At 40.8% G+C, this 22059-nt stretch overlaps 2 protein-coding genes across 2 annotated transcripts in view; both read left to right on the top strand.

Annotated features, from left to right (window-relative positions):
• LOC109404900 (uncharacterized) overlaps positions 1 to 22059 on the top strand; it is a 62663-nt gene that overhangs the window by 18216 nt on the left and 22388 nt on the right. The window lies entirely within an intron of this gene.
• On the top strand, positions 6834 to 7590 carry LOC134285062 (probable methylmalonate-semialdehyde/malonate-semialdehyde dehydrogenase [acylating], mitochondrial). Its single transcript, XM_062845065.1, has one exon. It carries the CDS (start codon positions 6921 to 6923, stop codon positions 7485 to 7487), a length of 567 nt encoding a protein of 188 aa, XP_062701049.1. The 5' UTR covers positions 6834 to 6920; the 3' UTR covers positions 7488 to 7590.

Here is a 22059-nt window from a genome sequence, read left to right as displayed (position 1 = left end):
AACTGATCTGCAATGTTAAACAACACTTCACTCTTTTCCAGGCGTTCCTCTTCAAGTTATTCTTCCCGGTATTCTGCTGACCCTTCTTCCACGTTTTTCTGAGTGCCCATTGTGACGTAAAAACTTGGCTGGTGACGATAAGAACGTTATCTACATACAAAATTGAGTGGGAATCGTAGATTTGTGATGTGCGATTTTGTTTATTATTTACATTAGCAAACAAAGGAAGACGAAGTGTGCTGATCGTGCTGATCGAAGGTGCGCTCTGGTTGGCTCTCTTGGAAAATGGAGTCACTAAACAATGTTGAAAATGATACTATCAGGTACGATTACGTCTTTTAAAACTTTTAAAACATTTAAATCCTTTTAATGAATTTAGGTGATCTCTGATTTTAGCAGAAACTATCTTCGTCGACATTGTCGTCAGAAACCGCCTGAAAATGCACTGCAATATGTGCCTGGTATTATACCAGAAACCAGCTCTGACTTCGTTGAAAACTCGTCAAGAATTTTATTCAAAAAATTCTAAGAGTGGAGTTCATTTCGGCGTGCGAAAAATATCAAAGCTCAAAAGTGCAATGAGAAAAAAGGTCTGAAAACTCCATGCTCAAACCAAGCATGCATGTATGTATGTCATTTTTTGAGTTCATTTTTATAGTTGAATCATTCTTAATGGAATGTTCAATAGGGAATACATTAGCTCTACCAAGCCTCTTGGCCACTGTTGACTCTGCCACCAAGAAGCTAGCAGTGTTGCCGGGACAGTTCAATAGTCCATTTTTTATTCACTTTTATTTGCGTCACATTGGGAACAACTCGCTGACGTAGTGTATGGTTTGGCTCAAAAATGACCCTACTGCAAAAGAAGGGTTAATGTTGTAATATCCAAGTAAAAAAATTATATTTAGTGAACGTAGATACTCCATAGAAAAGCTTGTTGATTTGAGAAATACAACCTTACATCTTTTGAACAAATCTTGGTATATGCTTAAATCAACCATCTGATATAGTTAGTTCAACCCTCAAGTTAAAGGTCGAGAAGGATAAACATGCTTAAATCTACCCTGAAAATATCTGAGCTTTGAGAGTAGGAGGATTTGTGAAGTGGTGGTGATATGCAATAAAAAGCTATCCAGATGCACACTAAGATTCTGATTGAGCACTGTACTTTTTCACTGAGTTCTTTATTTTTTCCAACTTTTTACTGAGCTCTCAACTGCAGATTTAACTCGGTACACTCGGTAATCATATCATACCAGCAAGGATTTTTACCGTGCATCTGTAATTTTTGACAGTTCATTTGCAGAACTCGTTAACTTATTTAAAGAGTATTCAGCAAAAGGGATAACCGAGCGTACCGAGTTAAATTTGCTGTTGAGAACTCGGTAAAAAGATGGGAGAAATACCCAGCTGATCATAGTGTTTGTATTTTTCAGGGGCATCTTATTATTAATCTTAGTCTCACTAAGGCGACGTGAGACATCGTAGACGAGACGAATATCGCCAGTATTCGGATTTCTCGCGTTCGTCTGCTAGGGAGTCCGCCAATGCTCTTGTGTCCCATCTATTCTCGAGAGCGGAATAGCGCTGACGGGTTACGGATTTGGCTCCTCGTGTTTTCGCTCGCTCTTTCGAGGCTTTGGCGCTCCTTCACTCCTTCACTATGTGGCGAGGTGGCATCTCTGATGTACTAGTTTCTCTGTGTGCGTAGCACACTCAAATTATTCTCACCGGTGACGATTCAGGCGTTTGATGGCAATCCGTTGATTTTCCACGCTTCCACCTTCCGGAATACCCGCAGCGCGGTTCTCAAGCTCCTCGGCGAAGCACCTTTTCGTCGCAGCGTCTTGCAGTCGGCGTGTGTTGAACAGGCGCCCGAGTTTTTCCTTCTATCGATGGATCCTAGCAATGCACAGTCGAATTTCGCCGATTAGGAGAAGGTGATCGGGCGCTATGTCGGCGTTACGTTTGTTTCCAAGAAGACTTCGTCTCCAATTCGGCTGATGCAGCAGATGTGGTCGATTTGATTTTCCGTGATGCCATCACGGGAAACCCATGTCATTTTGGTCGATGTTATTGTTGCCACAAAACTCTGCAAACAGTTCTTTGTTCTCGCTCATATCTCCGAGACCATGGCGTCATGCTTCTTCAAAATCCTGATCATTATTTGAATCATTATTTCAATCATTAAGTTTCCCCCTAAATGTAGATTGAATTTCTTGGAAACTAGATTTTTACCTTTCATTTCTTCCACAAAGGTCATTCCAGCCTGGAACATGAAGTATTCCATAATTTTTGGCGTGAAATTCGCCAACAATGTATCGCAATCCCACCCACCATGTGACAATGCGCTTTCGTTCTGTCGGAAATCGCTTCATTTCGCGCGGCGGCCGGGATCTTTTGATCTTTCCCTCAAACGATTTTATAATTCGTGGAAAATTAATGTATCTTTTCAATGGCATCATTTTGCACTGCTTGTGCAAAATCGTTCCATTGACCATCCGTTGCAACCGTGTGGATCTGCAGCGACCGACAGTAAGAAAGTGACAAATCCATTCTTTCGTCTCCACCACCGGGCTCACGGAAAATTGAATCTTTGAACACTGACTGACTGGCTGCTGGAAGCGGCTGCCGCCGCCGCCACCAACTCAAACGGTAAACGGTAATCCACACTCCAATTTCACGCCGAATGACAGTGCTAAAAGGCGCAAATAAAGCCTCCAATGAGCGGCTCGGTGAGAGAGAGCGAAAGGTGTAGATTAAATTAGTTTCCGAGCTTCGTCGGATCAGCCAGCAACAACACATCAGGGTGAAATTGGCCAAGGGGCAGTCAGCGGGAATGTCAAATGATGACGGACGGACCCAGCGGGGAGGTGGGGGTGAAATGCGCCTCCCCTCAAGAAATAAACTCGATTACACAAGGTAGTCGACCTTTAAAATTTTCAACAATTGATCATTTTGAGTTATTATAACATTGAGACTTTTTTCAATCATACACCGGCATTGGCAATGGGTTGTCCTGCCCAGCCACTGAGTAGAATTTTTTCTCGGTGTAACACAGAATTTTGTATGCATATTTACTTTAAGGCGCTGAAGTTGACAACATTTGTAAAGCTTCAGTTGTCGATTACAACAAACGCGCATTTCTTTTGCATTGAAAAACATAAGAAGCACAAACTTTTGGCTTTATTTGGGCAATTCACTCCTCTTTCCTCATCGCACTTGGTGAGTCTGGACCCTGGACGATGCCCTCTGGTACTACTGCTGCCACTGCACACTTCAAAAGACCTCTTCAAAGAGCATTGAGGTGGAAGCTGCTGTCCGTCTGCCCGGTCGCTCGCTCGCTGCTGCACTGGCACTGCTGCTGCTACAGCTTGGACCCCAGGACGGACATAAATCATTTTTATTAACCTCAGACCAAGAGCGTGACTCCGATATATTTTTCTGCACTGTCACACATCGCCTCGGAACAGGAGCGAGCTCAGGCCCGGGTCCAGGTCCGGGGAGGCGCGCACGTTGGTTGTCGCTCTTATCACACAAAACAAGAGTAACCTACACCGACCGCGCACTGCACATTTGATATGTATGATGAGGAGTGTTTTTGCGCTGTTGCGACTCAACCTCTCACTGTTTGCGCGTAATTTATCTCAATATTTTGCATCCTTATTAGTGCAAATGATCCGTTGGTGTCGTCGTCGTCGTTGCGTTGACTTCGACGTTGTTGTTGGTCTGGACGTCGTCGTGGTCTGATTGGACCAAATTGGTTTCGATTACTGATGGGAAGGACGTTATGTATGCAAGGGAGAGAAACGGTGACACATGTGTCACGTACAAACCACCGCCCTGCATTCGTACGGTGCCGCCATCAGTGCTTGTCTAATCCATTGGGCGCCTGAGGGCACGTCGAACACATCAATAGCCGTCTAGGTCTAGGTGGCAGAAGTGAAAGCAGAAGCTCAATTTGCATGGATGGTGAGCTGAGGCTGTAACTTCAATTGCAATTGCAGTGATCACAAATGGTAAGAATATAGCCAGTCAACCAATGTGCATGTAGGGTAAAAGCCCCCTTCTTCGGCCTAGTACCTATATTCATCTCATTTTGTCTCAAAGACTAGAGATGTGCGCCGTCGAGATTTATTACTTCACGCCGCCGGATGTTTTGATTTTCTAGCACGCCGCCAGCTTAAAACTCATCACGCCGCCGAACTTAGAATTTCCCCAATAATCTTCAGAAAATAATCGATTTAAGTTTAAACACTCCCAAAATGAATGCATGTCATTCATTGCCGAATAAACAAAATATTTCGTTCAATGATCCTGTTGAGATTTTAGTTACTTTTTAGTCACTTATATATCATCATATAAAAATCCTAGCAAATATCATATTCTTCACACAAGGTGTATAAAGCATGCAATGACAGCATGCATGCTTTTCCCCGCGTGACGTCATAACGACGTTCGTTTATAATTGAGGGGGTTAGAATAAAAGGGGTGTAAGTGACAAAAACCCACTTTCGAGTAAATGAGGTTTAAAATTTTTCGTCAATTTTTCATTACATACATACAAAATGTGAGGAATTTCAAAATCAACCCAATTTTCTCCGATTTATTATAAGTTTTTTTTAATCATCGTAAAAATAATCTGAAAAAAGTTCCTGAAAGCTTGAAATCTGGAGAATTCAGGTCCTAATAATTCAATTCATGCCATAACTTAAGAATTAATTAGGCAGCATCCATTTATTACGTAACGCTAAAATTGATATTTTTGCGACCCCCCTCCCCCTCCGTAACGCTTTTTTGTATGGAAATCCAAAAATTTTTGTATGGGCCGTAACGCTTGGCCATACTACCCCCCTCCCCCAAGAGCGTTACGTAATTTGTGGACTGCGCCTTATGGTTTTTTTAAATTTATTATGGAACGTTTAATTGTCTGCCGCACTATATACGAGTGCGCAATTACAAGTTACTACACTAAAACCTCAATTTATGCACATGGCTGGGGGTGCATAAATTAAAAAAGGCATAAAATGAGGGAAATTTGTGAATAAAAAAAACTCCTCCATAACGCTTTCGTAACGCCTCTGAATCCCGCCGAAAATGCTCTGAAACTTCCTGAAATGGCTCCAAAATTCCCCTTAAACCGCTTAACCGCAATGCTTTCGAAAACCCCCCGGAAATCTCCTGGTACCTCGCGGAAACCCCTGGGAACCCCCTAAAACTCCCCTGTGACTTCCATTTGCTCATCCATTTAAACACCCTTTAGCCGCCGTTGCAATAGTTACTGCATTATTAAATATTCTTATGCACAATATTGGATCTGAGTAGCTTTTCCTTAATTTATGCAGGTCATAAAAAAGGTGCATAAATTAAAAAGTGCATAAAAATAACAAGCATACAGTATGCGGCAGGAAAAAATGCGAAAGTGTTTTTCAACTTCAAACCTCATTTTCGTCCATTTGACATTAACCAATCTATGTTTCAACGTTCCATGATCTATAATAGGCTAGTTTTCTGAAAAGTTAATTAAAAAATTTCCCATTTTGGTCACTAACCTTTACAGGGCGGCGCCTGAAGATGAAGACAACCAGAATTTTCAAACCGCAAAAAATCGCACAGGTCGCTAAATTTCGCATCTGATAAAACATTTTTTTTGATATTCTCTACAATATCATCAAATATATGTACTTATTTCATCTGGTATGTGAAACTACATGGATCTGGATCAGTGTGGTCTGGTTATTCATCGAATTTGAGCTCATTTTGTTACTGTTATAGTCATTTTGTTTAATGACCATTGGGCGCGCAGTTTATTGATATCCGCATATTAGGCCTACATTATCACATGTTAAACATCAAATATGTTCATTTTTATTTTTCAGTGCTAGAATATAGACATTGACTGATACACTGTCATGAAAAAATACACATATATATCCTATAATTAGCGTGTAATAGTGCCTTGAACTTTTCGCATTTTTTCCTGCCGCACCCTGTAAATTGAGGTTTTAGTGTATTTACATTCTCATATGCAAAGTATAGTTTGTTAAAATGTTTCGCTATATGAGATGTAAAAGAGCGAAATATTGAAATCTCATTTTTAACGCCGCCGCCGCCGACGACCAAAACTGGTGTTTTAACCGCGGCGCACATCTCTGCCGAAGCACCAAAGCAAGCATCACAGCGGTGCCAGACATCAAGAAACAAGTAGTTAATTTAATGAGATTTGGTCACTACAAATACGATGTTTTTTCAATCAGAATATGGTCGTTTCTTGGTTTAACATCTTGATAATCGAACTTCTACGCAAATCGATCAATAATTTCATTTTCCAACGCCATTTATTTCAAAATATTTGGTTTGGTTTTCATCTAAACATGCTGCTACCGCTCAAGCTTTACGAACTATCATCCAGTTCGGCAGCACTGATTTGCCAATCAGCTGTGAATGTATGCGAGTGCAAAACGTGGGGAGCGAGCATAGACGATTCGTCGCGCCGCACATTGTTGTGACTTCTCCTTTGCGAGAGAGAAAAACAATCACAATGAAACTGTCACCTGCTAAGGAAAGGGAGTGCGTTAGTGGGTGAGTGCAGAATGCTCTACGATGAAAATATGTAAGAGTGGTTGTGGATTTGCTGTAAATACTGTTGAGATGAAAAAGGGGCCACCCGGTGGACCGCGATGAGATGAAAATTTTACGGTGTGCTGAAGATAGGTGCGAGTGGCTCGCGATTTGTGATCGCAATTAAATCAAATGATTTCGAACTGGCTTTCTCAGTCTAGGGAAATTCAAAACGACTGGTTTTGTATTGCCCTTTTTTTTTTTTTCCGTTATAACACAGTAGCATAAGGCGGTTGTCTTTATTTAACTGAATATCAGATGTATTAAATGCTGTATATGAATTGTTTTTAATCTAGTAAATGCACGCACAACTCCTTCGTCTGGAAGACATGTTAACCCGAATCGCTCAACTCCCATCGTCCATCGTAGCTCTTACTTCATCGTTGGCATCGCCACGGCAGCCTTGGTGTGAGAAACATCTCCCTCGCGCCACAGCTGGGTCACAGTCTTGGTCTGAGTGTAGAACCATCCTGACTGATGTTCAGCCAAACATGAAGTGTTACACTGAGGAAATCTTCGGCCCGGTGTTGGTTTGTTTGACCGTTGACACCTTGGACGAAGCTGTTGAAATGGTCAACAGCAACCCTTACGGTAACGGAACGGCCATCTTCACCACCAACGGAGCCACCGCCCGGAAGTTCGTCAACGAAATCGATGTTGGCCAGGTCGGTGTCAACGTGCCAATCCCAGTCCCATTGCCGATGTTCTCTTTCACTGGATCTCGTGGCAGCTTTATGGGCGATTGCCACTTCTACGGCAAGCAGGGAGTCAAGTTCTACACTCAGACCAAGACTGTGACCCAGCTGTGGCGCGAGGGAGATGTTTCTCACACCAAGGCTGCCGTGGCGATGCCAACGATGAAGTAAGAGCTACGATGGACGATGGGAGTTGAGCGATTCGGGTTAACATGTCTTCCAGACGAAGGAGTTGTGCGTGCATTTACTAGATTAAAAACAATTCATATACAGCATTTAATACATCTGATATTCAGTTAAATAAAGACAACCGCCTTATGCTACTGTGTTATAACGAAAAAAAAGGGCAATACAAAACCAGTCGTTTTGAATTTCCCTAGACTGAGAAAGCCAGTTCGAAATCATAAATCAAATTCCAGTCGAAATTCACGAACAAATTAAATCAAATATTGAAGATAAATCCCACTCTAGTGCATCGTAGGATCAACAGTGGCAGTGAGCACGTGTGTTAAAGGTTTGTATCATTAAGTTTGAAGCGTATACATTGCGCTGTGAGTGATTTTTCATGTTGCATATCCTTAATGAGACTAAGATAGGCACAAATACCCTATAATGAAGTTTATGACCGAGCTATTCGTGCTTTTGTCCGTGTTAGTCGTATAAGATGATGCGAAAATTATTTGAATGCTTACACGAGTTTATTAGATATATGTCAGTAAGTTGAAAAAAAAAAACATGCTATGCAATGAAAATTGTCTATCCGCCGTACATATATGCGATAGTGACTTAAAATGGGACTTTATATAACATAACTCGTGCATTCTTGTGGTTTGAGTGTTAAGCTTAGTTGTCGAGAAGTCAGGGGCTGTCCATAAACCACGTGGTCTTTTTTTTTTTTTGGGGCTTTTCAAACCCCCCCGGTGTCATTTGTCCATACAATTTTTTTTTATTTGTCCATACAAAATGGTCATTGGCCGAAACCCCCCCCCTCATGACCACGTGGTTTGACAGCCCCTCATATAACTCTCAAATTGTAGAAAATTTTGTATGTAACTAAACCGCAACGTGGCGCTAGCGTGCAATTCAAATACAGAATTTTGTACAAGTGTTGGCGATGTCCATTTATTATGTACGGCCGTAGGGTACTTTCAGGTGTTGCTTTTGGAGATTTGTAAAGTTTTTCGCTCATAGTTCTTCTACGGATTTTACTTGAAAATTCTCCAGGAATCACTTTTAGAGTTTTTTTTTTGATAATTCCTATTTGATGCTTACTAATGGTCCTCCTGACAAACATTCAGATATTTCTTGAGTCTTGAAAGAGATTTCCCCTAGGGTGGAATATATTCCCTCAGCAATTCCTTCAAGGATTTTTTTCTGATAGGGTTTGTGTGCCATCAGTAATCTCATGCTCCCATTTTCATCCTATTCGAAAACAAGCGATTACGGCACCGATTGACTCCGTTCTTTTTGTTTTCATGGGTGCTCACTTCTAACAAAAAATACAAAAATAAGTAACAAAACAAACAGCGCTTCAATCCTTTGTTTTTCGTCGGATGAAAATGGGAGCCACATGCTTAATAAGGGAACCAATACCCTATGTCCCCTACGATTCTATCAGATATTTTTCCAAGGTGAATTCCTCCGTAGATTGCATCGGGAAGTTCTGCAAAAAATCTTCAGAACTTCTTCCACGTAGTCAACTTGAAACTTTTCCTTCAGGAATATCTTAAGAAACCTTAATTATCAATTTATTTAAGAATGCTTTAAGGCTTTTTACGGCAGCCATGTTGGATATGTGGCTCAAAATTTCAAAGTGATAATTTTCTGCCACCAAAGCGAATATTCGTATGAAAAAGTATCATCCTATGGCACAAATTTCCCGAATGGAGGAGAAAGTGCCTCTAGAGCCGACCTACTGATCCTATATACTCACTCGCATTGATTACGATGATACTTTTTCTGCTTCGTTGCTGCAGAATTGACAGTTTTTATCATTTCAAAAAACGCGAGGCAAACAACCATTGAAAAGCAAAAAGTCAGTGATTCGTTTGAAAGCTTAGTGGTGCATCATGGCACCTTAAGTATACCTACATGAATGTTTTGAAATATTACTCATACTAATTATCCTAGAATGTCAAACTTTTCTTCAAGGAATCGTAGAGAAACTTTTCCTTGGTTTTCTGGAAACTCCTCCTGGGTTTTCGGCCTTTCTGCAAAGAATAAGAATATCAAGAATGCCCACTCCGCTGATGCTCGGGGGGACACTACCGCAGCGCTATCTGCGGATAAAAGTTCAATCTTCATGTGGCAGTGTGCGTTACTATTTGTATTGTTACTGAGCGGATACCAAAACATACGCACACCACCTTCTCTTATGACAAATCACAAACATTGTGACAGAGAGCTTCCACCTTGATACGTTTGACGTTTACATAGAAAAAGGCAAGTGATGGCATTATTTTTATTTTAATTCCTTGTTTTCGGGTAAACTAAGGTGTACTGAAAGGTTATATGTTTACTCTAAAAAGGAAAATTCGGTAGAGCCCTCGGAGGAGCCAAGTCTTATATACCAATCGACTCAGCTCGAAAAGTTAAGATGATGGCTGTGTGTATGTTTGTATGTGAGCGCATGCGTGCGTGTTTGTGTATGTGCACAAAAGGGACGCCTTATTTTTAGATAGTCAAAATCAACCGATTTCAACGACCGATGATTAATTCGACGGTGAATTTTGTCCTATAGTTTACAATTGAAAATGGTTCAGATTGGTTAAACCATTTCGGAGTTAAGGCCATTTTGGTGTTTCGGACCGATACCCCAGAAAGGGGTCAGATATGAATACGCAGGAAACCCATGCATGCGACACATCAAATCGCGGCTTTTTCGGTTATCTGATGAACGGTTAGTAAGAAAATAGCCTCAGAACATATTTGAAACTACCGGTTGTCTTCCGGCACCTGTTCCGGGCGTCCCGCTGGAAGTTGTCAAGCATGATAGTGAGCCAAACCCATGCTTGTTGCATATCAAATCGTGGCTTTTCCGATTACCTGATGATTGGTTCGCAAGAAAGTAGGTACTCATCATATTTTAAACAACGGGTTGTGTTTTGGAACCGGTTCCGGGTGTCCCGCCGGAAGTAGTAAAACATGCTAGCCAATTTTCAATTTGCGGCTTTTCCGATATTCTGATGATCGGTTATCAAGAAAATAGGCTCATAAATATCACATTTTTGACTACCGGTAGTGTTCCAAAGCTGATTTCGGGTGTCCCGCTGGGAGAATGTTTAATAGACTGGCCCAAATGCAAAAATGACGAAAAGTTTCACGAGTCACCCTCTTTAATTGTGCCTTTGGATAGGAGGAACAATCTGTGAAAGATTCAACTCAATTGGTAAACACTAAGCTGACACAAATGAGTTGAAATTAGTATATGGGGGTTTCAAGCTAAATACATGGGACACTAGATTACCTCCAATCCATCGCTAAGCACGCTGGTTGTCACGCTCGAATTGGCTCATATTTGCATAGATGGTAGTTGATACTTGAAGGAACAAATTTGTAGAAGATCATATGATGATGAAACTTAATTTTGCTGCAGTTTCAGTCAACGAAAGGAGGAAAAGAATCAGTACTCTCGTATACCCGTATACCATCGCTAAGCACGCTGGTTGTCACGCTCGAATTGGCTCATATTTGCATAGATGGTAGTTGATACTTGAAGGAACAAATTTGTAGAAGATCATATGATGATGAAACTTAATTTTGCTGCAGTTTCAGTCAACGAAAGGAGGAAAAGAATCAGTACTCTCGTATACCCTCAATTGCAACGAAATTCTGCCATGTGGAAGTTTTTCAGTGGCAATAAGCGGTCAGCGAGAAAATAGTAACCAATTCTAGGTGTCCCGCCGAATGTGATCACTAACCAAAGTGAACCAGACCCATGCATGAAACACATCAATTCGGGGCTTTTTCGATAACTTGATGTACTGTTAGCAAGAACATAGACTAAGGCCACATTTGTTACTATCTGGAAAATTTCAGAACGAGTTCTAGGTACCCCGCCGGAATTACGGAAGTTAGCAAGCGATACATCAAATCGGCTTTGAACGGAGTAAGACTGACTAAGAAGAAACTTGTTGCTTTTCTGAATCAAGTATTATCAGAATTCAGGGACACTTCGGCTAACGTCGACGGGAAGATCATGAGTACATATACATTTGACGAGAAAGGCATTATCACAACGAGGTGGATTAATCAGTGTTTTTTTTTAATTTTAACAAGGATACCTTCAGTGATTTCTGCAAGTAAACCTCCAAGGATCCTTGCCAGAATTCCTTCAAAGAATCTAACAGAAATTTCTACATGAATTGCATTAGAAATTTATCGCAGAGTTCTCCAGACAATTCCTCTAAGTAATCTTACGGGATTTCCTCGAACAATTTCTTTAAGAAAATCTTCCACAAATTCTTTCAAGAATTTCTCCAAGGATTTCTTCAGAATTATCTCCATATATTCTTTCTATAAAATTCTCCAAAGATTTATTTTTTGGAATTTCTCCAATGAACCCTTTAGAAACTCTCCTCAGGGTATTTTTAGGAATCCCCCAAGGATTTTTTTTGAAATTCCTCAAAAGATCATTTCAAAACTATCTCCAGTGATTGATTCGGCCAATTCTCCAAAGATTTCCTCATTCAGGTTCAGGCTAAAGTCCTCCGTCCAAACAAATTTCAATAATTTTGTATGATGTCTGAGATGGCCAAAAACGAGTCTACTTAGTTTTTACGACTTTCTCTCCATACTCTCTTCTCTACATATACGTCTCATGTATAAACGTTTCTTCGTAGCCATCGCTAAAGCTAGAAACGGATTGAAAAAAAACCGTTTCTAATTCTTCCAACAACACAGTGTAAATATATCATGTAAAGCCTACAAGTTTTGCAACCAAGCGAACACCTGGCGTCTATGCACCAATGCGTGAACCCCTATGCCAAAAATAAACATTCCCCAACAACACTCCGAAATCCGGATGACACTGTGCAGGCGCAGAGGACTGAAAGGCTTGTTGGTAACAAAGCGATTGCAATGATCATTTCCCTCCCTTTCTCCACATTGACGTACAACCTGACGTAGCAGGCGCCATTGTCGCCTAAATATATAAGATTATCGATTTTCACACACTGAAGACCTCTGTTGGTCTTCTGCGTGAGTGTAGCTGGTCTGGCGATACTGGAGTAGCATCTACATAGCTTAAGCTCTATGCACAAGAAAGTTAAGGAAATTTCCGTTACGAAAAGTTCTTGGACAGACCAGGAATCGAACCGTCAACCTCAGCATGGTCATGCTGAATACCCACGCCCTATAGGAATACATATAGGGCAGAAATTCCTCCAAGAACTCCTTTAGATATACACTCATGGGTTCTTTAAATGATTTTTCCAGAATTCTTCCTACGATTGTTCCGTAAATATCTGAAAAGATGCTAGTTTGGGGATGCCAATCAAGCACAAGAACGTTGCGATAATTTGTGCGGATCTTAGGCTTTGATTAACCTTCTTCCCGATCAGTCTGCGTAGTTTTTGTATGATTTGCTATAGTGTTTTACCATTTTTTATTCCCGAAATTTCCACTGTGCCCTGTTCTTTCACTAAATTCCTGAACGTGCCATCGCATACAGAAAAAAAAACTCCAGCAAGAAGATGGCAGCGCCTGATGCGTACCGTGCGTAGCGTATAGAAAGATTCCGTCCGAAGCCAAATGAAACGGATTAACCTGACTTCGCATCGGTGAACGACCCGGATTCTCCCAACGTTGCACGGAGATCGACCATAGTTGGGTACAGTAGACGTTCGGTAGCTGCAAACGTCAGGTGATGGACCCACTGTGGCTCACAGCTGTGAAGGCGTTTACAGACCATGCTGAGGGTGATTGGTTCACTTCCCGGTTGGCCCAGGAACTTTTCGTTAGGGTAATTTCCTTGACTCCCTTAAGCATCAGAGGAAATTCTCATACAATAACTGTGGAAGTGCTCATAGAACACTTAGTTGAGAAGCAGATGTTGTCTTAATGGCGACGTTACGCCAAGGAGAATTGATTTTGATTGAACAAGGACATCGGTTAAACGTGTTCCAGCTATCGAACGTCTACTGTACGCAAACAGACGGATGTTGTACCCTTCCGAGTGAGAGGGCGGGTATCAGCGAGGGAAAACTCTTTACATAGAAATGCGAAATTCTCCCAATTCGTGTGAGCAAAACGTGCTCGGAATACCTCCAGTCAGCACCAGCGCAGCGGTGTTGAGCTTCCTCCATTTGTTGCCTTCCAGAATAAAATGCGTATAAGCAGATTATCAAAACGAATCGAAGCCGGAAAAGAACTGTCAGTCAGTCAGTCAGTCTGAACCGTGCGTGGTGGCGGTGGGTGATGCCACGCACGCGAAACTTCCCTCGGAGAAAACGAATTCGTACGTGCGGAAACGTATACCACTGGAATCGCTTCACATCCGTCAGTCAGCAGAATGACTTGTACGCATCTCACCACCTTCGATGCTACGTTCTTCGTCGAAGCTAATAAGAAACGATGATTGAGGTTATGAAATTGCGATGGTAGAATGGAAGCTCTTTATTGAACCATCACCCGTCTCGTCACACCGGTTGGAGTCCGAGTAGTGACTAGTGAGTGTGATAAGGAAATTACAGTTCGGGAAGTCAATCACCACACTCACGCACTACTGTGCTGAATGGGTTCTTTGCGAGAACTCGGTCAGATGGGATACGGTGATGCGAATGCGATGGATGCCATGCCTGTAATGAATGAGAGATGAATGGAGTACGGGGGGAGATTGATGAGAGGTCAAGTGGAAGTGGTACGAAGCGGAGCGTGTGGACTGTGGATGGATTGATGTGGGCCGATCACAGGCGGAAGTGCTTCTGTTACTAATATTGGTATACAGTTTGTGTGAGTGATTTCGAAAATTGGTTATTGCTGCTGAGAATGTTCGGCCTGTTGTGTCGATTACGACGCAAATAAAGACACCACGTTCTGATATTAACGAGTATGTGTCAGTTTATTTGCAGAAATGGGTTCAGATTGAAGTTAAACAGACTGACAGAGAAATTATATCAACGAAATAAATTACAAAAGTATTATTAGAGACATTTTTGTAGGCTTCTCGAACTATCTCGTGAGTCTGAAGAAACTTCATATAATCCTACTCATTTGTAGTAAACAAAAAGTTGTTTAATCGCATGCCTGGCAGATGATTGGGAATGTCATTCGTACCCGTCGATAGATTTGCGTGGAACTATCTCTTTACGTAGGATTTCTCACAACATAAATTCTTCAGTAATGAAAGGGTAATTGCTATTTTTTCCGTTCCAATAGTGTTGGCAACTGTGCCTACCTATGTATCTGCTGGCAAGCAATACTCAAACTCCAGCTATAACCAAGCTAAAATATTGATTCTGGAAGTTTGCGTGCTTCCGATTTTTGCATTTTACGTGAACAATGGCAACAAATGATTTATTCTTCGTTTTTTTCTTCTTCTTCTTCATCTTCTTCCTCTTCTTCTTTCTTTTCTTGTTCTTGGCGTAACGTCCCAACTGGGACAAAGCCTGATCCTCATCTTAAACTGTTCTATTTATGAGCAGTGCTCATTTAGTGCTTTCACAGTTATTAACTGAAGGCTTCCACTGCCAATAACCAATTTACAATGTGTATGTGTCGTGTGACACTGTCTCTCGAGGCTCTGGGGGCCCTTGCAACAAATGGTTGATCAAATGTTCAAATTTCTAACCTCGGTTGAAACAGTCCAATGTAATAATGACAAACCGAGCAGAAGGGCATACCTTACAAATACCATGCGAAGAGCATCATGTGCTGCGGTATTCAACGAAATGTTATGAGAACATCACAATAACAGTTGGAGGTATTTGAGCAGAGTTTGGTATTGATGTAGTATTTGTTGGTTTTTGGTTTAGCAGTGAAAGCAACCGAAGAACAAGATTTGCTATTACATCATGAAGGCATCGATCATATGAAACATTTGTCATTCACTTGTTATTTTCTTCTGCTCGGGGAACGTTTCATGATCAATGAGAAGTTTCAAATAACTTCCAAACATTCCTTGAAATTAACATTCATTTAAACGGAACCTTCAATTTGACAGCGCCAGAGCAACCAAAACCACCTTTCTCACTCACCCACAAACCTGGCACCTGACCATTTGAACATTTGCCCATTGCCTGTTGTTCACCGAAACCAAGTTAGCTCAAGCTAACCTAATACGCCCGAAAAACAGGAAGAACAGCAAACCAGAACCACAAACCGAACCGGGCAGCTGTCACCGGAACATACGTCGTTCCGCACATACAAGATGTGTAATTATGCATCTCCGCATGGTCTGCTCGTCCTCGTTCGGAGCTGATGTCCGGGTCAACCTATCGCATGTATCTGTCACCGACGAGGACGACGACGTTAAGTATGCGAAATGCAAAGGTTTGCACGTCGTCGTCGTTGCCTCTGATACCGGTCGGTTGGTCGGTCAGATTGGTCCGATCACCGCATGCATGCGATTTCGATTTGTCAGTCAGTCCAATACGGGGAGATCCAATCGATCCAATAGCGCCGGGTGGATGGAACCTTCAAGCAAAACCGAAACCACAATTGAAAGTATCCAGCAAGTGTGCGACAGCAGTTGGACTACTGTGGGGGGAGTTTTGGAACTGGGAAGCTGTGTGTCCCCTGTCAGGCCGAACCAGCATTCCAATTTGTTCGTTCACCGTTACCACTAATTAATTGGAGTAATTGAAAGCACACGTATCTCTCACTCAGCTCAGTTCAGTTGCTTAATTCTTGGGAAAGCTAGCTGGGGCGAGTGGAATCACTCGGTTGTGTGATAACGTCTTCGAACTGAACATTAGACGTACGTAGGAACATCTGATTGTGATAGAAATCGATACCAGTGGTTCTTGGCATAGGGCACGTTTTAATTTGCATAAGGTAAATCGTGAGGATAGGTGATGAATAATTAAAACCAACATTTTCAAACTCACGTAACGCATATTACATGTGCGATTAAGGACGTAGTGTCCTTTAAAAACAAGGAGGCTATTGGCTCTTCTGGTGCGTTGCCATACAATAAAGAGATACATCTTAGATATTTCAAAGCTTTTCTGTATGTAAATGTCTGCGCCACAAAAGAAAGGGGGTTTTCGCTAACAACGCTTTTTTCCATAACAAAAAAATGTTCCTGGAAAACCATTTCAATAACTTGTTTTGTTAGTTTCAATAACAACTTAATAACAGTGAATTCCGAAAATTCAAATAACAAATTTTGATATTAATATGTTATTGATAATAATCGGAGAGAATTTGCTATGATATCAAACTCGTTACCAAATAAGTTATAATACTTATTATATAAATGTATTCGCTTTGTCTCACAAACCCGCCAATAACATGAGATTCATCACTCTGACGTAAGAAATACTTTCAAATGATCGAAAAATACTATGTTCAGCTTTTAATTCATTCTAAGAGATTTGAAGTCGCAAGATAATCGAACTTAAGTAATTTCTATATTATCAAATACGACGAGCTTCCATTTCCACATGTAATTTATAAACTGTTATATTTAAATTGTTTTCGGAGCACGTGTGACCTTTGTTTTTTTTTCAGCATAGAAACTGAAGAATTTTTAGAATGCTCTACAGTTTTGCAGAATTTTTTTGGGAAATTGGAAATTTTGTACAGATTATAACAATTTTCCTGGAATGATTGTTTTAGTTCCTCCGATTTTTCCCTGGATTCAAGAATTATGTCAAACATTTCTCCTGGATTCTACAAGAATTCCTCCTAAAATTTTGCTATAATCTCTCCTTGAATTCCTCTGATGATTCCTACAGGACTTCCACCAGAAATTTTTGCAATATTTTTTCTAAAATTCCTCTATTTATTTCTTTAAGGATTCCGTCAGAAACTCATTTAAGTTTATCAAACGACTTTGTCATAAAATTCATCCAAAAATTTGTCGACAGATTTGGTCATAAACTTTTCCATACATTCCAAAAATCTTCCAGAAATTTCTCCGAGAGTTCTTTGACGGAATCTTTCATTGATTTTCAAAGACTCCTCTAGAAATTCCTCCAGAATCCTGCATAGAATCCCTTCAATGGTTTCTTCCGAATTTCCTGTGATCATTAGTCCTGAAGTTCATCTTAAGATTTCTCTGAAAATTTCTTTGAGGATTTCACCGTGAGTTTTCCCGAAGGATTCTCCAGGAGTTTTTCAAATGATTATGCCAAGAATCCTAATAATTGCACAGATAAATTAACTTCGGAATTTCTAAGAAAATTTCGCCAGTAGTTCTCTTGAAGACTTCTCCAAGGGGTTAATCGAAAGGTTTTTCCAGAACTTCCAAGTGCTTACCCGAAAATTATTTAGGAAGTTCTTAAAAGGAGTCGTTCAGGAATTTCCCTTTTAACTGAATACAAAATTGGAACAACACAAAGGGACAGATCATAGTTGTCGAATTGTTGCTGTGATTTCAAAACTTGTTACTGTTGTGCTATTGCTGATAAGTTGATCAATACTACAACAATAACTAAACTTGTAATTCAACAAAACCTGTTGTTTAAATGTAATTTAGTCATGTATATCAATAGCTTGATTATAACAAAATGAGATTGTCCAACAAAATTTGGCATGGTAAAGCTATGCCTTGATTATTTAATAATAACAAAACAAGATATAAAAACAGGTTATGTGATTTCGTAGTTATTAACTTGCTATTCTCCTCTGCCCGGGATGCGATTTAGTTTGTACACCAATGCGAGTTTAGCTGACATAATAAGAAAAGTACCAAGCGTAGTCGTAGAATCATCGCAGTGAGCAATTATGCGAATTCGAGTGACACTTTGCGAGTCCGCTCGAACTCTTTTGCGAATAAGTATAGTTCGTCACAATAAAACATCAGAATATCGTCTATTACGCTGTAGTTATACATTACAAAAGTTAATTTGCACTTTTATATGACTTTATCAGATACATCGCAATAAGTTCAAAGAAAAACATCATATGCGATGAAAATTGTCCCTCAGCCGTATATGTATGCGATAGTGAGTTAAAATAGTACTTTATACGATGTACAGCGTACATCCTTATGCGATTTCTGGTTGTCTGGGTATGCAATCAAGCGAACTGTGCCGAATCATCCTCCGAGTAATAAACATACAATTCTGTCAGCTTGTACCTGGCATCCACGCACCTATGTGTGAACCCTTTGTCTACTATATCGCACCAACATTCCGACATCTGTATGAGTTTGTCCAGACGCAGAGATACATTCAGTCTACCGTGGATGCAGATGGTTGCAATAATCACTTCTTTCCCTTTCCCCATATTACCTGCAACCTGACGTGACAGGCGCCATTGTCGCCAAAAATAGGAGATCACCAACTCTGAACACTGAAAATACCTGCTAGTCATCTTTGAGCGCTTTATCAAGCTCAAGCTCAATGTATTCTTGGGTTTCAGATAAATAGGATTTATGTTTGAATTAAAAGTTGCCTGACAGCGCAGCTTTCGAATGGCGCTAATGCTCTTATTATAGATTGAATTTCTCCCCGGAAACACACATTTTTCATGGATAGTTACTCGGAAAACCAGTCATTTTTTTCTACAAAATGGAAACTTATATCGATCGAGGATATGAAAATTTGCTTACTTATTTGTCTATATAGAAGGCTCTGGTGTCACATGGGAATAATGGAATCGAAATTGATTGCTTATTTTGACATTTATTTACATGTCCACAACTTTTCTTATTACTAAGTTGAAAAAGTTTGTTTTATATTTAAAAAATATTGATTTTTAAAATTTTATACGTCTATAGCACGTCTTTCTCTGAGTCACTATGATTTTTTCAGGTTTTAAATTTTTTTTATATACAAAATCAATTTCAAAGAGATTTTTCCACAAAAATTTTGACTGCTGGGCAACTGCTTGACAACACGGATCAAAATTAATGAAACATTGGATTTTGGACCAGTTTGGCGTGCAAATTCAGAGTTTTCTTAACACCGTCAAAGAAACCGATTTATTCACTATCCGTATTATGGACGACGTAACACAACTGCTTCTTCTTTCAAAACCACTGATTTTGAATCGTTATGGAACTTGAACGAAGAAAAATGATAAAAAAAATGAAAACATAAAATTATCTAGAATTGAACCATGAATACCAGAGTATGAACTACTCACCTTACATATAACACCAAAAGCTCTGTGAGAGAATTCCCGCCTTAAACACCAAAAAAGATACTGAAGTTACCTGTTACTTCATTGCACCCTTTTTTAGCAACAAGTTGATGCCCAATTAGCCTTGTAGATGTTTTGTGAACTGTTATAAAACCGAATATGTACCTTTTATTTTGGTTTTATGATGGTTTTAAGATTATCATCTTGTCTATTGGACTACAAAATGATACTCGAGTAGTTTGTGCGGCTTCGTGGTCGTGCGGCTAAGGTCACCAAGCCTTAGTCGCATCGTGCTAAGGAGTGCGGGTTCGATTCCCGCCGCAGCTGACAGGAAAAGTTTTCGGCTGTGCCACTGGGCGTTGCATGCTAGTCCGTTGTCTAGTGTCGTGCTTCCTTCAAAGAGCAAATAGCTCACTGGAAGCATTAAACGTGTCTGTCTTTTTTACACCAGGGGTTTTCCATTTACTTTGTCTTCTACGATTTTCTTTTCAAATCCACTAAAAATATCTTCTGCAAGACAGTGCAAAATTTCCGAAATCTCCATTTGCTTAATACTCCTGTCTAGGAGAAATAGGTTACAAATCAATTGACTAATCTGTAGTAATCTAAAATTAGTCAACGGAACACATACCTATATTCGACGATGACTATTCTCCTAAGTAATGTGACATTGCAATATTCAAATGTCAAAGTCACCTGATATTCGTGATTTCAGCAGCCCTGACGGGACTACGACTTATTTCGGAAGTTTTTGTTTAAGTAGTTTCTCGAGAATTTTTTGGAGAAGTCCTCAAGTAGTTCGTAGGGACATTTATCAAAAAAAAAAACAGCATAGACGTAATTTGCTCCAGGAATTTCATGGGAGTTCTTTCGGAACTTACCTTACCCTTTGGAGCGCAGCCTCATGCCAAAGAAATGCTTTGAAACGTTTTTGAAGTGTCTTAGAAGATCAGCTGAGATCCTGTGGAGTGCTCTAAAATCCCTCTAAAACCTCATGAAACGCCATGAAACGCTTTAAAAGCCTTAAGACGTCTCCCATACCCATACTCCAGAAACTCTTGTGAGAGCATACGAAACCCCCTTCAACTCCTGTAAACCTCCTGAAACGCCATGAATCGCTTCGAATCTCCTCTGAAATATCCGTTGAACTTACTTGAGAAACTGCGAAGCTCCTGAACCCTTGAGAAACCTCTCAACGAGTTTAATCAAAATGCTTTGAAAAGCCTCTGAAAACCACCGTGAATATCTGTGAAATTCACCTGAGAGCCCCTTTAAAGCCCTCTTAAACCTTCCAAAAACCCTGAAACATCTTGAACCACCTTGAAACTCCTGAAACCTGACAGCCTAGCCACCTAAACTTCTTCAAAACCTCATAAACAACCATGAAAGTACCTGAAGCGCCTTGAAACGATTGGAAGCGCTCCTCTTGTAACCTCGGTGGAATTCACCTGAGAGCCTGTGAAGCCCCATGAAACCCCTCTGAAATCTCATCAAACGACCTGAAATGCATTGCAACGCCTTTCAACTCTTTGAAACTCATTCAAACGTCTCTGTAATCCAAAATTCCACTCCAAGCTCACCCGAGAACCAGAGATGCCCCAAAAACTCATAAACACAAGCCCCAATCGTAAAACTCGTAAAACCCATCTGAAACACCTCTGAAACGCCCTGAAACTCATTGAAAGGCCTAGAAACGCATTGAAACGCCTCTGAAACTTCCCACCTCTTAAATCCTAACTAACATAAGAAGCTGCAAAGCCACGGAAACCTTCTTAAGTGCCCTGAAAAGCCCTGAGACGCATTGAAACGTCTTGAAACGCTTTGAAGCACCTCGGAAGCCTCCGTGAACTGAAACACCTGAGAACCTAAGAACGAAACTCTCTTAAATTATTTCGAAACGTACTGAAACTCCTCGAAGAGCCTGAAACGTCTTGAAGCGCTCTGAAATACCATGAAGGGCCTCGTAAACTGCCTGCCACAATGCGCCACTGAATTTCTGTGCTGGTGTCGTTGTCGGCGGTCACCAGTGTGCCCAAGTACACGAATTCTTCAACCGCTTCGATTTCGTCACCGTCAATAGATTTTCGGGGTGGCGGGCGCGGTGATTCATTCCTGGAGCCCTTTGCCATCATTTACTTTGTCTTCGACACATTAATGACTAATCCGATTCGCCTGGCTTCAATCTTTAGTCGGATGTACGTTTCCGCCATCGTCTCAAATTTACGAGCGAAACCAAGCAGCTGAACGGACTTCATGAAAGTCGTCCCACTCAATTCCCGCTCTCCTTATTACACCTTCTAACGCAATGTTGAACAGCAAGCACGCAAGACCATCACCTTGCCATAACCCTCTGCGAGAGTCGAAGGGACTCGAGAGTGTCCCTGATACTCGAACAATGCACACTACTCGATCCATCGTCGCCTTAATCAATCGTATCAGTTTATCCGGGAATCCGTATTCGTGCATATTCTGCCATAGCTGTTGTCGATCG

This window comes from Aedes albopictus, chromosome 1 (assembly GCF_035046485.1).
Source record: "Aedes albopictus strain Foshan chromosome 1, AalbF5, whole genome shotgun sequence".
Taxonomy (NCBI): Eukaryota; Metazoa; Arthropoda; class Insecta; order Diptera; family Culicidae; genus Aedes; species Aedes albopictus.
The sequence above is the reverse complement of the archived record's forward strand: the minus strand, read 5'-3'. Positions and strand labels throughout refer to the sequence as shown.

What these genes read in the sequence shown, in the direction of transcription:
- LOC134285062 (XM_062845065.1), top strand. Translation starts at nt 6,921, where the DNA reads ATGCACGCACAACTCCTTCGTCTGGAAGACATGTTAACCCGAATCGCT.